The sequence below is a fragment of the Oncorhynchus masou genome, chromosome 13, assembly GCF_036934945.1.
Source record: "Oncorhynchus masou masou isolate Uvic2021 chromosome 13, UVic_Omas_1.1, whole genome shotgun sequence".
Lineage (NCBI taxonomy): Eukaryota > Metazoa > Chordata > Actinopteri > Salmoniformes > Salmonidae > Oncorhynchus > Oncorhynchus masou.
In genome coordinates this window covers 55,674,593-55,689,661 of record NC_088224.1, presented here as the reverse complement: position 1 = coordinate 55,689,661, position 15,069 = coordinate 55,674,593, and the positions used below count along the sequence as shown (strand labels likewise).

Sequence of the window (15,069 nt, the reverse complement as noted above, 5' to 3'; positions counted from 1 at the left end):
GGGGGGGAATAGGTTCTGAGTGGAGAGTGGAAGCATCGTGGCTAGCCAGGGCGGACTGCTGAATGAAAGGGCCTGTTGCTCTCCGCCACCGTTCGTTTTTGTCCCGCGAAAGAGCACATGTCCAGAGCAAACATAGGAAGGCTCTCCAACAGTCAGGCACCGGGGGAAGGGACAGAATCACCACTACACACAGACCTTTTGGAATTTTGCGTCTCTCCATTACTTAGCTCTACAGGTGGCAGGGTAAACTACTATTGCAATGAGCAGGGTAAGTGTAAAGGGAGTTGAGCTGCTGTCCCGTTGGCTGTTGGTCCTACTGGTCCTACACGCACCCCGACATGGGAACACCCATCCCCAGTGCCTGGATTACAAGCCCCCCTTCCAGCCACGGGAGCCTCTGGTCTTCTGTAAGGAGTACGCCAAGTTTGGTTGCTGTGACCTGGAGAAAGATGACAAGATCTCCCAAAACTTCTACAAGATCATGGACTATTTTGACTACTCGGGTTACATGACCTGTGCGAAATACATACGCACCATCCTCTGTCAGGTAAATTGAAGTCTGTCAGTCGTCGGATGTTAGCTAATGCCTCCTTATCTAAAACTTTCCACAAAAAGACAATACCATTTTTTTCTAAGAGTGCATTTGTAGAATGGATTATCTTCACGCATGTTTTTTTTTTTAAATTTCGCTTGTAATAAAATTCTATTTCATCACAGGATATAAAACATTTTATACAGATTAATCTATCATATTTCATGAAACTATATTTCATTCCAATTTTTACACATTGACACCCCCTTCATTATTGAAATGTATGTGAACATCATGATAATTACATACCCCAGGCCTTTCCAAATGTGCACGCTGTAGATTGGAACAAATTACAGTTGGAGGGATTATGTAAGGCGTTGACGTGTCTGTTCAACCATGAGATACGACAGTACTGTTACCAATGATGGATTTTGGGGCCTGAACCACAGTACCACAACATCACTACTGGATGGAATATATTTGTTCTCCTCTCCAATGAAGATAATTGCAGACAACGTGAACGTGTCCTCAGCTTTGTTCGGTTTTGCATCCAGTGGAAATTAGCTATTGTGCTCAGCTCTCATATCAGCCATGCTAAGGTACAGTGGCTGGAGACCCAATGCCCAAGGCCACTTAGCCAGGGTAAACTCTGCTCAATCATGCTCTTTGTCCAGACAGTTATCATAGATGCAGGGGGATGCTTGTGATCTGTCAAGAGGCCCACTGACCACCAGCCAAACATCAATTTCCTCTCTGGTCACTGAACAGGATATACAGTATCATATTTCCACTGGGATAGGGAGGGAGGGCAAGGAGGGAGAGGGGGGGTAGGAGGAAGAGGGAGGTGAGGAGTTGAATCCAGCTGAAGTAGTTGAAGGAACTATACCGTCTACTTGTGGTAGGATTAAGGCTGACTATTGGGTTACAAAACAATTAGTAACATTGACGTCAACCATTTAAATAAATACAGCCTATCCGATACCTCCTTCCCAACTTTGGAAGCTGAGAAGTCTCACATTTACAGTGATCGTGGCAACGTGGAACGTTGAAGGGTTGTCCTATACGATGTGGCACATGTGCACTCTCTCATTACTGCCCACCCCTTTTGGAAAGTGGGCCGTTTTAGAGGTTTCTTTGAGTGTATTTATGTTGACTTTGGTGACTCATGGAGGAAAGGAAACCAACACACACAGCTTTAACCCTACCAGCTCACCCTGCATCGTGTACTTAACCGTTTTACTACTGTCCTTCTTTACTCTCACAGTGATTGTGGGTGTTCGTGTGGTAGTGCTAGTCTAGGGTTGTTTCTACGATAAAATGTACAATTTGTAACATACAGTGGCTTGCAAAAGTATTCATCCCCTTGGCATTTTTCCTATTTTGTTGCCTTACAACCTGGAATTAAAATGTATTTTTGGGGGTTTTGTGCCCCCCCCCAAAGTTAATACTTTGTAGAGCCACGTTTTTCAGCAATTCCAGTTGCAAGTATCTTGGGGTATGTCTCTATAAGCTTGACACATATAGCCACTGGGATTTATGCCCATTCTGGTGTACAGAATTCTTTAAGTCACGCCACAGATTCTCAATTGGATTTAGTTCTGGGCTTTAACTAGACCATTCCAAGACATTTAAATGTTTCCCCTTACACCACTCAGGTGCTGCTTTAGCAGTATGCTTTAGGATCATTGTCTTGCTGGAAGGTGAACTTCTGTCCCAGTCTCAAATCTCTGGAAGACTGAACCAGATTTCCCTCAAGATTTTCTCAATATTTAGCTCCAGCCATCATTCCTTCAATTCTGACCAGTTTCCCAGTCTCTGCCGATGAAAGACATACCCACAGCATGATGCTGCCACCACCATGCTTCACTGTGGGGATGGTATTCTTGGGGTGATGGGAGGTGTTGGGTTTGCACCAGACATAGCATTTTCCTTGATGGCCAAAAATCTTGTTTTATTCTCATCTGATCTGAGTACCTTCTTCCATATTTTTGGTTTCTTTAATTAAGCATTGGCTTTTTTATGAACACTCTTCTGTAAAGCCCAGCTCTGTGGAGTTTACGTCTCAAAGTGGTCCTATGGACAGATACTCCAATTTCCATTGTGGAGCTGATTAATGCCCTCCTTGCCTGGTCCCTGAGTTTTGGTGGGCGGCCTTCTCTTGGCATATTTGTTGTGGTGCCATATTCTTTAAATGTTTTAATAATTGATTTAATGGTGCTCCGTGGGATGTTCAAAGTTTCAGATATTTTTTTATAACCCAAACCTGATCTATACTTATCCACAACTTTGTCCCTGACCTGTTTGAAGCGCTCCTTGGTCTTCGTGGTGCCGCTTGCTTAGTGGTGTTGCAGACTCAGGCCTTTCAGAACAGGGGTATACTGTATATACTGAGATCATTTGACACATCATGTGACACTTAGATTGCACACAGGTGAACTTTATTTAACTAATTATGTGACTTCTGAAGGTAATTGGTTGCACCAGATCTTATTTAGCGACTTCATAGCAACGGAGATGAATACATATGCGCGCACCACTTTTCCATTCTTTTCTTTATATTATTTTTTTCATTTCACCAATTTTGAAAAAAAATGTGTATGTCCATCACATGAAATCCAAATAAAAATCCATTTAAATTACAGGTTGTAATGAAACAAAATAGGAAAAACGCCAAGGGGGATGCATACTTTTGCAAGGTACTGTAATATCTGGTTGCCATCTCTGTGAACAAAAGGCATGTGGAGTTAAGTTTGACGGATTGCTGTTGTCAGGGCTCCCCATCCCATCCAACACAGTATTTACAAAGAATTTAAACAGAACGTTATAGTTGGCTAAGTGACTGCATTATCAGGGCTGCCTGCAGTAGAGGCCAAAGGAGTCAACACCCATATGACAAAAAACAATGACCAGGGCCCAGTTTTTCAAAAGTTATCTGGTTTAGGATTAAATGCATAGAAATAGAATTAATAGAACCGTCAAATTATTGACTTGAATGGGGAAACCCATTCTATTCATTCTATTTTTATGCATCTAATCCTATCCAATAGGTGAAATCCAGATAGATAACTTTTGAAAAACTTGGCCCTTTGCTCACCTCTCCCATGCAAGAATTTCTAATATTTTACAGTTACAGTTCATATGAGGTCAGTTGTAATAAATTCATTAGACCCTAATCTATGCATTTTTTTATTTGTTTGAAATTTTACCCCTTTTCTCCCCAATGCTAGGCCAATTGTGCGTCGCCCCACGGACCTCCAGTCATGGCCAGTTACGACAGAGCCTGGGCGCGAAGCCAGGCTCTCTGGTGGCACAGCTAGCGCTGCAGTACAGCGCCCTTAACCACTGCGCCACCCGGGAGGCCTAATCTATGCATTTCACATGACTTGGACTACAGATCTGCATCTATTGGTCACAGATACAGTACCTTAAGAAATGGGCCTCACAATGTGCCATGACCTGATATATCTTACATTTTGTTTAAAATTAAGGAATTTCATACATGCTTTTATTTGTGCTCCTTTTAGCAGCTATATGCCCACATTTGCCAGTTCTTACCTACTAGTTTTATACTGTACCCCTAACTCAGACATGTGGCTGTGTGTAACACATACCACCTCCAGATTGTCCCCTTTTTACGTCACTGCCTGGGAATCATGTGATTTGCATAATCCACCCTGCAATCTACGGCCAGCAACAGATTTAAACCCTGAGTTGGCCAAGTGTTGTTAATGTTAAACACTTTGATGTAGAGTTTTTGATGGCACCGTTTATTTGATGGCACCTTTTGGGAGAGCATATCCCAGATTTAAATGGAAAGAAATGAAAAATTACTCAGCAGAACTCCAGAACACATTATGCCCCTTTTGCTTAAGACTTGGAATCATTATATTATTCATCCGTTTTTGTAACAGAATTGTTTCTTTCAGTACCAGCTGTTACAGTGGTTTATATGTTTTGCATCATTGTCCCGGCGGATTACCAGTGTCAAAATGGGTGTAATTGTGTGGCTTTGACTTAATAGGGGATTGGATGTTCAAAGATGCATTTAAACAGGCCTTATTTATAGCCAGAATAGTCATTACCAGCTGGTCTGGTGAGTACTGGGAGGAAAAGAGGACATGCTGAATTTCAAACGTTTACAAGCCTAGGGAGAGTTCATCATGAAAATAGCTGCACAGTATCATGAACAGACATGACATAGCATTAACATGTAGACTATGCTTTTGAAGTTTCAATTTGAGATTACACAAAGCTGCTATAGCCTACAGTTTAAGTAGTAGCTCATTATGGAAGTTATCAGCCGACAAGGTAGATCTACTGAGTTTTGTTCATAAGCGTGTGTAGTCCGAGCACCAATACCTCTGCCACTTTTCAAACAAGCTTTCCTCATCCTCGCAGGAGTGCTCTCCCTACTCTGCCCACCTGTACGATGCTGAGGATGCCAACACGCCCATGAGGGAGCTGCCAGGCCTGTGCGGAGACTACTGCTCTGAGTTCTGGCACCAGTGCCGCTACACCATTAGCCTGCTCACCGACAACAACGCCACGGTGGGCATAGAGGAGGACCGCAATAAGTTCTGTAACTTCCTGGAGCTCAAAGACAGGGAGTACTGTTACCCTAATGTGCTCTCCGACGACAAGCTCAACGCCAACCTGGGAGATGTTCGGGCGGACCCCGAGGGCTGTCTCCAACTGTGCCTGCAGGAGGTGGCCAACGGTCTGAGGAACCCGGTGGCTATGGTCCACGCCGACGACGGGACCCACCGCTTCTTTGTGGCAGAGCAACTGGGCTACGTGTGGACGTACCTGCCCAACGGCTCCCGTATTGACCGGCCCTTCCTTAACCTAACTAAGGCAGTGCTCACCTCTCCCTGGGCGGGGGATGAGAGAGGCTTCCTCTGCATGGCCCTCCACCCGCGCTTCACGCTGGTGCAGAAGGCCTATGTCTACTACTCTGTGTCTGTGAAGAAGGAGGAGAGGATCCGCATTAGTGAGTTCACACTGTCCGCTGACGATATGAACCAACTAGATCACTCCTCAGAGAGGTAAGAGAAGTATCACCAAATGACATGGACTGAATCAGAACCTGTGGTGACATGGGCTCCATTCACATGCATGTATTTGACATTTTGAAACAATACAAATCAGCAGGTTTGAAATAAAGATCTGCAACTACAATCATCCTTTCAGATTTAGAATTTAGTGATGTTTGGTCATGCGTGGTTTTCTTTGTAGAACTATTTTGGAAGTGGTGGAACCTGCCTCGAACCACAACGGGGGCCAGCTTCTCTTCGGACACGATGGCTATCTCTATATCTTCATCGGCGATGGGGGAAGAGCAGGGGATCCCTTTGGCAAATTTGGGAACTCCCAGAATAAGTAAGTCCCCGTGCTCTATACAATTCAAAACTCATTCAGGGGAAACAAATTAAGGGGTGACATTTAGTTATTTAGTGTATATCTAGCCTTCACCCCATGTTGATGTTTTTTGAAGGTCAGAATGATATGTTTGCTTCAGAGACCTACATTTTTAAAGTTGAAGATATAGTTCAACAAAGGACACCTAAACAGTGGTGTCGGAGTATTATTGCAATGTGTACGCTGGGATTCAGGAAGCAATTTCAGGGAGTGTATTTAAGAACTAAATGGACATAGAACAAACCAAGAAACACAGGTAGCGTACAAAATGAACACTGGAACAGAAACAATAGCACCTAGGGAAAGAACCAAAGGGAGTGACAGATATAAGGTAAGGTAATCAGGAAGGTGATGGAGTCCAGGTGAGTCTGATGAGGCGCTGGTGCGCTTAACGATGGTGACAGGTGTGTGTAATAATCAGCAGACTGCCGACCTCGAGCCCCGGAGAGGGAGTAGAAGTGACAATTATAGTTAATAGTGGAGTGAAACGCTTAATGTGATACATCTGGCTCTTCATAGTATACTTATTTTTTTCAATCTGGAAAATAGGAGTTCAAAAAGTTTAACCTATAGCGTGACATCTTTGTTGATGTAAATATAAGCTACAGTAAAGGGGACCACAGGGCACAATTAGTCAATTAGTGTGTTTGTAAACTGTATTACTCAATTGCCAAATTATGTGATGTTCTCATATGGTACCATAGTGATACACGATTCTATTTTTAAAGAATGGAAAATCCTGTTGCCCTGGTAAATGTCTAGTAATTATTATTTTCATGGTTGACTAATACACGTTTAGATTAAATTTGTGTCTGAGTTGTTGTCAACTTGTCATAAACAAGTATAATATTCCAGAAGATGAATTGACACCGGAGGGTAGAATAATCTTTTAATAAAAAATTTGACTAGAAATTGACAAGCTCTCAACATTGAGAGTGACAAATGTATGGATTGAAGCTAAATTAACTTTATACAGGACCTTCAGCAATGCCACTCAGCAGCTATTCATGAAAGTGCGATTTTATGACCTTTACTTGTCAATGGCGCCAATGCTTTGGTAACATTGGGAGAGAAATCGCCATCTATGACCTCAACCCCTGAGCATTTGACATGACAAACACTCAGCTCAAGGCTATATGTACATTCATGTAGACAGACAGTACAGTTGTTCACAATATTAGCCTTGGCACGGTATGTTTAGCTTTCTCCTGGCAGGGGCCAAGGCAGGGGTTGGCAGTGCCCAGAATCTACATAGTGTCACAGGGCCATTCAGAAAGGACTCAAAGGCAGCCCAAAACATTTAACTGAAAGTGACCTGCCTCTATAGTTTTAACACCGTGACAGAATTGTACACACAGTGATATTATGAGAAACTCTAAACCCTTCTTTGAAGAAAAACATCACTGAGCTCTGGACAGTCTGTGTCTTAGAATGCACTTTATTTTGAACCATGGGCAAGGACAGGGCATAGTAGTACCAGTCAGGTTGTGAGTGCCACCCCCACAGCGCTTTGGTCAGTGGCCAGAGTCTGGACCTGCTGTGTCAGGCTAAATATTAATGGAGAATGCTGTCGGGCGATGTCCGGCATTTTCTTACCATGTGATAATCACTACAGTATTGCATAGTTGAGCTTAAAGGGATGTTTGCCACTCCTTTTAAAGACCCGAACGGAGGTGGAATATCTGCTATTCTGTTCAGAATATTACGATGTAGATGTAAAAGGAGGCTGGTGGGAGGAGCTATAGGAAGACGGGCTCATTGTAATGGCTGAAATGAAATAAATGGAATGGTATCAAACGAATCCCAAAAATATGGAAAACACGTGACTGATTCCGTTCCATTCATTCTATTCCAGCCACAACAATGACCGCATCCTCCTAATTTAAACAGTGGCATGAGTAAGAGCAGGTGCTCTAAATCAACCTTGTTATGCTTTATTCTCAGAAGAGGGTTATGTCTATTTCATAGTTGGGTAGCTCTAGTGGATAGCAGAATTTGTGCATGCCGAAAAAGGGGGTTCTATACATCACAGCTTTATCTCGGGGGCGGTACTTATGGTAAAGGCATTGTACTGAGTTGCATTTGGTGAAAACATCCCTTTCAGCTCATCCCAGGAGAAGAAAGATGAGCAGAGGGTTTCTTGACAGCCAATGAGTGGAAGGCCAGGGATATGAGGGTTTTGGGACCTGCCAAGGCTAATATTTACACAAGACGCTGTGGGCCGTATAATAGTATGAGAGAGAGAGAGAGAGAGAGAGAGAGAGAGAGAGAGAGAGAGAGAGAGAGAGAGAGAGAGAGAGAGAGAGAGAGAGAGAGAGAGAGAGAGAGAGAGAGAGAGAGAGAGAATCCCCTATGTATTTATTTGGACAGTGAAGCTAAAATAATTCATTTGGCTCTATACTTCAGCATTTTGGATTTGAGATCAAATGTTTTATATGAGGTGACAGTACAGAATGTTACCTTTTTATTTGAGGGTATTTTCATACATATCTGTTTTATCATTTAGAAATGAAAGCATTTTGTGTATCTAATCCCCCCATTTGAAGGTGTCATAAGTATTTGGACAAATTCACTTACAGTGTATTAAATGTAGTCAAAAAATTGAGTATTTGGTCCCATATTCTTAGCACGCAATGACTGCATCAAGCTTGTGACCCTACAAACTTGTTGGAGGCATTTGCAGTTTGCATTGGTTGTGTTTCGGATGATGCTGTGCCTAGTAGAAATGAATGGTAAATAATGTATTATGTCATTAGAGTCCGTTTTAATGTAAATAGGAATATAATATGCTTCTGAACAGTTCTACATTAATGTGGATGTTACCATGATTACAGATAATCATGAATGAATCGTGAATAATGATGAGTGAGAGAAAGTCACAGAGGCATAAATATCATTCCTCCTAAAAAATGCTTTTGGGGGCATGATCTTTGTGCATCTATAACTTTCATTAATCGTAAATGTCTTTGATGACTGTTGTGACACACCAGCCTGGTCTCGTATCATAGTAAAAGTAAATCAAGGACACTCAAATTAGCATGACACGTTACAGTTGTTATGACTAATGTTTAGCAACCCATACATTGCAAGTACGAATCTCATCACGGATAACTTTAGCATTTTGGCTAATTAGAAACTTTTCAACGACTTACTACTTCACTGTTTTGCAACTACTTAGCACGTTAGCTAACCCTAACGTTAACCTGTTAACCGAACTCCTAAACTTATCCCTAACCCCTAGCCTATATAACATTAGCCACCTTGCCACCTAGCTAGAATTTGTATGTCGTATATTTAGCAAATTCCTAACATATTGTACATTTTGGAAAGTCGTAACATATAATACCAATTGTAATTTGGAACATATCATACTAAAAGGAGTGTCTCAGATTTACGTACAGAATAATACAAAACGTTCTGAGACCAGGTTGGATACACATACACAAATGAAAAACAATGACAGAAGCCCACACTAAAATACTCAGACATTTTCCTATGAGTACAATTCAGTTAAACCCATGTGTGTGTAGGTCCACTCTGTTGGGCAAGGTGCTGCGTCTCGATGTGGACAACAACGATGACGTGGAACCCTACAGCATCCCATCGGACAATCCTTTCCTGGGGGAGAAGGGCTCGCTGCCTGAGATCTACGCCTACGGGGTGCGTAACATGTGGCGCTGCTCCATCGACCGGGGTGACCTCATCACCGGGCAGGGCCGTGGCCGACTGTTCTGCGGGGACGTGGGACAGAATAAGTTTGAAGAGGTGGACCTCATCGTCAAGGGTGGCAACTATGGCTGGAGAGCCAAGGAGGGCTTCTCTTGCTATGACAACAGGCTGTGTCACAACTCCTCTCTTGGTGAGTAGGCTATTCCTCCAACAGAACTTGGTAGAGGTGGCAGACTGCTTCTCTATGAAGAATCAATTCATTATTTGGTGAAGAGATTCAGATATGTATTAAATCCCTTAAGCAGTGTAAAAATCTTTTCTCCTCAGATGACATCCTGCCTATTTTTGCTTACCCCCACAAACTGGGGAAGTCGGTCACTGGAGGCTACATATACCGCGGCTGCCAGATGCCTAATCTCAATGGCCTCTACATATTCGGGGATTTCATGAGTGGGTGTGTGTTTATACAACGTTATACTGATTAAAATGCACAAAATGTTTCATAGATTGTCATGCCTCGAAAAAAAGTTGATACACAAATGTTCTTAATATTGAAAGATCATTGACAAATGTTTCAAATGCCCTAAAACTCACTTGACACATGCACAATCTGAGTGACTCCTTGTGTGCCTAGGCGCCTGATGTCACTGAAGGAGAACCAAAGCACTGGGAAGTGGGAGTACAAGGAGATCTGTATGGGAAAAGACCAGACGTGCCGATTCCCCAAACTTATCAACAGCTATTACAAATACATCATTTCCTTTGCTGAAGATGAGGCAGGTAACCTTGACAACTAGCTTTGCATGTTTTTCTGTCTTTTTTGTGTTTTGTTTGTACTGATCCGTACATGAAAAGGCCATTAGGGGATGCATGCTGCTTGTGAATTCAGTCACCCAAGACAACCATGGAAAATTGTCTGCTTCTCTGAGTTATTTCATGATGAGCCTCTGCTGCTTTCGAACAGAAATAAAGAAATAACACACCCAGTTCAAACCCAGTGGTGTGCCACTTAGTGCATGCTCTTTAGCTTCAGATAAGTCTCAACAAGCAAACTTTTTCAGAATACTTGACTTCAAAGCTGATTTGAGTAGAGTGGGAAGGGGTTCAAAAGAAACGGGCTGTCTTGATTTCACTTTGAAAGTGTTGCATATCTTTGTGCTGGGTCTTAGATCCTTTTTTCCTCTTGTTTCTAGGGGAGCTGTACTTCCTGGCAACGGGAGCTCCCAGTGCGTCTGCCAGAGCGGGGGTGATCTATAAGATAGTGGATCCATCCAGGTATTACACAAGGGTCACATTGTCCCAACAGCCAGGGGGCTCTGGGAATTCATCCCTATCTCGGATTAATGGCAGATTCCCAAAACAGACATACCTTTGCCAGATATACTAATGTTTATTGTCCATCCAATTATTGATGTGGTCTTCAATCCCCCTGTGTTTGTTTAGTATATCTCTTACTTTAACTATGTAATCAGCTAATGTAATCGCTCTGTGTCACGCAAAGGGAATATCTGCTAAATCTTTTACCATAACGGCAATTTACTGAATATAATGTGCTTATCAATGATAGAACTGTTCTCCATGTGGTTATTATAATGTATGATTCAAATTGCTCTATACTGTATTAGTAGGAGATAGAGCTGTCGTGGGCAGCATTAAAATCAATGGATTGTTTGATGGATTTCTCTCACCATCTAGGAGAGCACCTCCAGGCAAGTGCAGCTTCAAGCCAACTCTTGTCAAGATTAAAGGCAAGCTGATTCACTTCCACCCGAAGGAGGGTAAGTGACACCACAAACAAACACGCGTTCCTTTGCAGGCCATCATGAGTCACAGCGCAACACATCTCAGTCAGTTGGAGTGCTCTAAAGGGCTGTTTCTTTCGCTTGACTTCCTCTCTACAGAGTTTGTCATTGACAAGAAGCCGACGACCACCGCTGCACCCACTATTACTGCGAGAACAACAGCTACCACCACGCTCCGTACTCCTCCGACCACCATGCGCTCCATGACGACGAGACCTACCTACACACCTCCAACTGCAACCCTGAAGGCTACTGCTAAACCTGCAACGATAAGGGCTACAGTTGAAACTCTAACAACACGAGCTACTGTTAAACCTGTAACAACACCTTCCAATCCCACCTTAATGCAGCAGAGGACTACTGGTACCACTACACCTGCACTGACCATCTCATGGAGGCAGGTAATGACGGCCAGGCCAGGTCATGCCACCACTCCTTCCCGGCAGAGACCGTCATTGTCCTACACCAGGCCCACTGTTACCCCGAAGCCCCGACCACTGTTGACAACTGGAGCCAGAAGGCCCTCTCCACCAACAGCACGACCCTTGACCCGACCACAACCACACGCCACAGTCAGACCCTTTCCACTAGGAGTTACGACCAATCGGCCCCAGACAACACCAAGGCCTACGTACTGGACAGCTGCAACAAAGCACACCACCCAGAGGCCTAACTTCACTCTCTCAAAGGCCCAGGACAAGTTCCTGAAAGGGCAGAGTGACAAGACAGAACATTCCACAGGGAACCGGGTCAACAAGAAGAACCGGGGTTCCAAACCTGGGAAGCAGCGGCGCCGGAAGCATCGGGCTGGGTCGGTGCGGCTGATCAGTGCAGAGCAGCTGTCGGATCGTGGGCGGGTGGAGATTTACATACGGGGGGAGTGGGGCACAGTATGTGATGACTTGTTTAATAGTAAAGCAGCTACGGTGGTCTGCCAGCAACTAGGCTTCCCTGTAGCCCTGCGTGTGGCTAAACGGGCAGAACTGGGGGGTGGCAGTGGCAGTATCTTGCTAGATGATGTGGAGTGTGAGGGCACAGAGAGGACGTTACTGGACTGCAAACGGGCAAAGGTGGGCAAGCACAATTGTGCACACGATGAGGATGTGGGGGTGGTGTGTGGCTACCACCATGACGAGGATAAATAATGAGCCAAAGGATGTCCTCAAAGGATCATTACTACTCTCCTGTGCTTGAACAGAAACGTCCTCTATGTACTGTGCTTCAACTGTGGTCAGACGCATCTCACCCCTCTACTCCTTCACACATACTCATGTAAACACACACACGAATTCATGATGATTAACAACAATTGTTGATTGTGGAATAGACTTTCTGATACTTCACTTCAGAGGCAGCAACCATTTCCTTCCCTTCACTTGCCTCCCTGCCAGAAAAATGTTTTTCACTTTACAATATTGCCCTCTGCTGGGAAAAAAAAGGCATACATGTTGTTGAAAACCTTGTTATTTTTTACATTGTATGAATTGATTATCACATCTATATATATGTTTTCTTGTTCTTTTTAATACAAAACAAGTGATATCAGTCAAAATAATAATGATGATATAAGTGAGGAAAATGCTGGACATTGTGTGCTTAATTATTGTATAATTTGACAGATTATGTTTGTAAACTGTTTTCAAGGTACAGGGTGCCTTTGAGATTAATAAACTGAGATTTCAATTTCATTCCTGCTCCTCATTTCTACTCAAGCATCACCCATGGAGAACCAGATAAAACTACACTGTTATCCAGAGGACTAATACTGGGTTCACATGCTAGTCAGAACTAGGAAACTCAGAAATGTCCGACTTGCCAATAGCTTGTAGTTATACACGAGCCAAGCTGCGTTCAACCATTTAACAAGTTGGGCATTTCCAAGTTTCCTAGTTCCGACTAGCGCGTGAACGCGGCATAATGCTGGACCCTAAGGGAGAGGGTGGTTTCATATGCTCATGGGGTATTGGGAAGTCATAAATACAACATGAATGTGTTCATGTGTCTTTGAAGTCTGAACAATTATTCAACCAATGAGATGTTAGCTAGCTTGATAATCTAGCTAACATTGCTAATAATAAAGTTAGCTAGCTTGCTTAACATTGACACATGACCAAACTGGCTATACTACTGTTCAAAAGTTTTTGTCCTTTAAAATAACATCAAATTGATCAGCAATACAGTGTCGACATTGTTAATGTTGTAAATTACTATTGTAGCTGGAAACGGCAAATTTTTTATGGAATATCTACATAGGCGTACAGAGGCCCATTATCAGCAACCATCACTCCTGTGTTCCAATGGCACGTTGTTTTAGCTAATCCAAGTTTATAATTTTAAAAGGCTAATTGATCATTAGAAAACCCTTTTGCAATTATGTTAGCACAGCTGAAAACAAAGAACTTTCTTCTGAAACTCATCAGTCTTGTCTTGTTCTGAGAAATGAAGGCTATCCCATGCGAGAAATTGCCAAGAAACTGAAGATCTCGTACAGGGCTGTGTACTACTGTCTTCAAAGAACAGCGCAAACTGGCTCTAACCCGAATAGAAAGAGGAGTGGGAGGCCTCTGTGCACAACTGAGCAAGAGGACAAGTACATTAGAATGTATAGTTTGAGAAACAGATGCTTCACAACTTTTCAACTGGCAGCTTCATTAAATAGTACCCGCAAAACACCGGTCTCAATGTCAACAGTGAAGAGGCAATTCCAGGATGCTGGCCTTCTAGGCAGAGTTCCTCTGTCCAGTGTCAGTCTTCTTTTGCAAATCTTAATCTTTTATTCTTATTGGCCAGTCTGAGATATGGCTTTTTCTTTGTAACTCTGCCTAGAAGCCCAGCATCCCGGAGTCGCCTCTTCACTGTTGACGTTGAGACTGGTGTTTTTTTTTTTTGTCTATCTGTACTTGACATTAATATTTATAATGCTGAGCAGGACAGAAAATAATCTAAATCAAGCACTTATTAAGAGAACATCCATGGTCATCCCTACTGCCTCTGATCTTGCAGACTCACTAAACACATTTGTTAATTATGTCTGAGGGTTGAACTGTGCTTCTGGCTTTCCTTAAATAAAAAATAACAAGAAAATGGTGCTGCCTGTTTTGCTTAAAATAAGGAATTAGAAATGATTTAAACTGTTACTTTTGATAATGAGGGATGGATCGGAATTTACATAATGGGTAGCTGAATGAAAATGGTGGAGGGTCATGCTTGATCAATTTCAGTCAAGGGGTTTATTTAGTTTTTTAAATCTAGTCCAGGGGAGGGTCATGTAATTTGTAATTGACTAAATGTCTATATTTCTCACTGTTTTAGAATGAGTTGCTTATAAGGCTATAGATTGGTGTGTGCCCGATACCGCCCCTCATCTCTGATTGTCTGCTTGGCGCGCAATATCAAGTGTCCCTACAGGCTATTTAGTGTGGTCTCAATCAAATTATCCATAGCCTATAAGCTACGAAGTGCATGCTCGGAGATGCACAGAGCAAAGTTATTTTTCTAAGATGGCTGCTGAGATGGTGTAAATAAAAACTAGGCTGCATTACACACTGCAATGGATATTCCATCCTGAGGCCGATTATATAAAGTGATCTATAACAGCGCTTTGGTCAACGATGCTTTATACTAGGAACAAGTTGTAAAAGACATGAC

At 42.8% G+C, this 15,069-nt stretch overlaps 1 protein-coding gene across 1 annotated transcript; it reads left to right on the top strand.

The window, feature by feature from the left end:
• On the top strand, nucleotides 1–13,103 carry LOC135552612 (HHIP-like protein 1). The gene is made up of 9 exons (XM_064984327.1): nucleotides 1–547; nucleotides 4,931–5,577; nucleotides 5,768–5,911; nucleotides 9,481–9,809; nucleotides 9,947–10,073; nucleotides 10,254–10,399; nucleotides 10,813–10,894; nucleotides 11,315–11,397; nucleotides 11,521–13,103. Exons 1-9 carry the CDS (start codon nucleotides 260–262, stop codon nucleotides 12,564–12,566), a joined length of 2,892 nt encoding a protein of 963 aa, XP_064840399.1. The 5' UTR covers nucleotides 1–259; the 3' UTR covers nucleotides 12,567–13,103.
• Nucleotides 13,104–15,069: the final 1,966 nt, after the last annotated feature.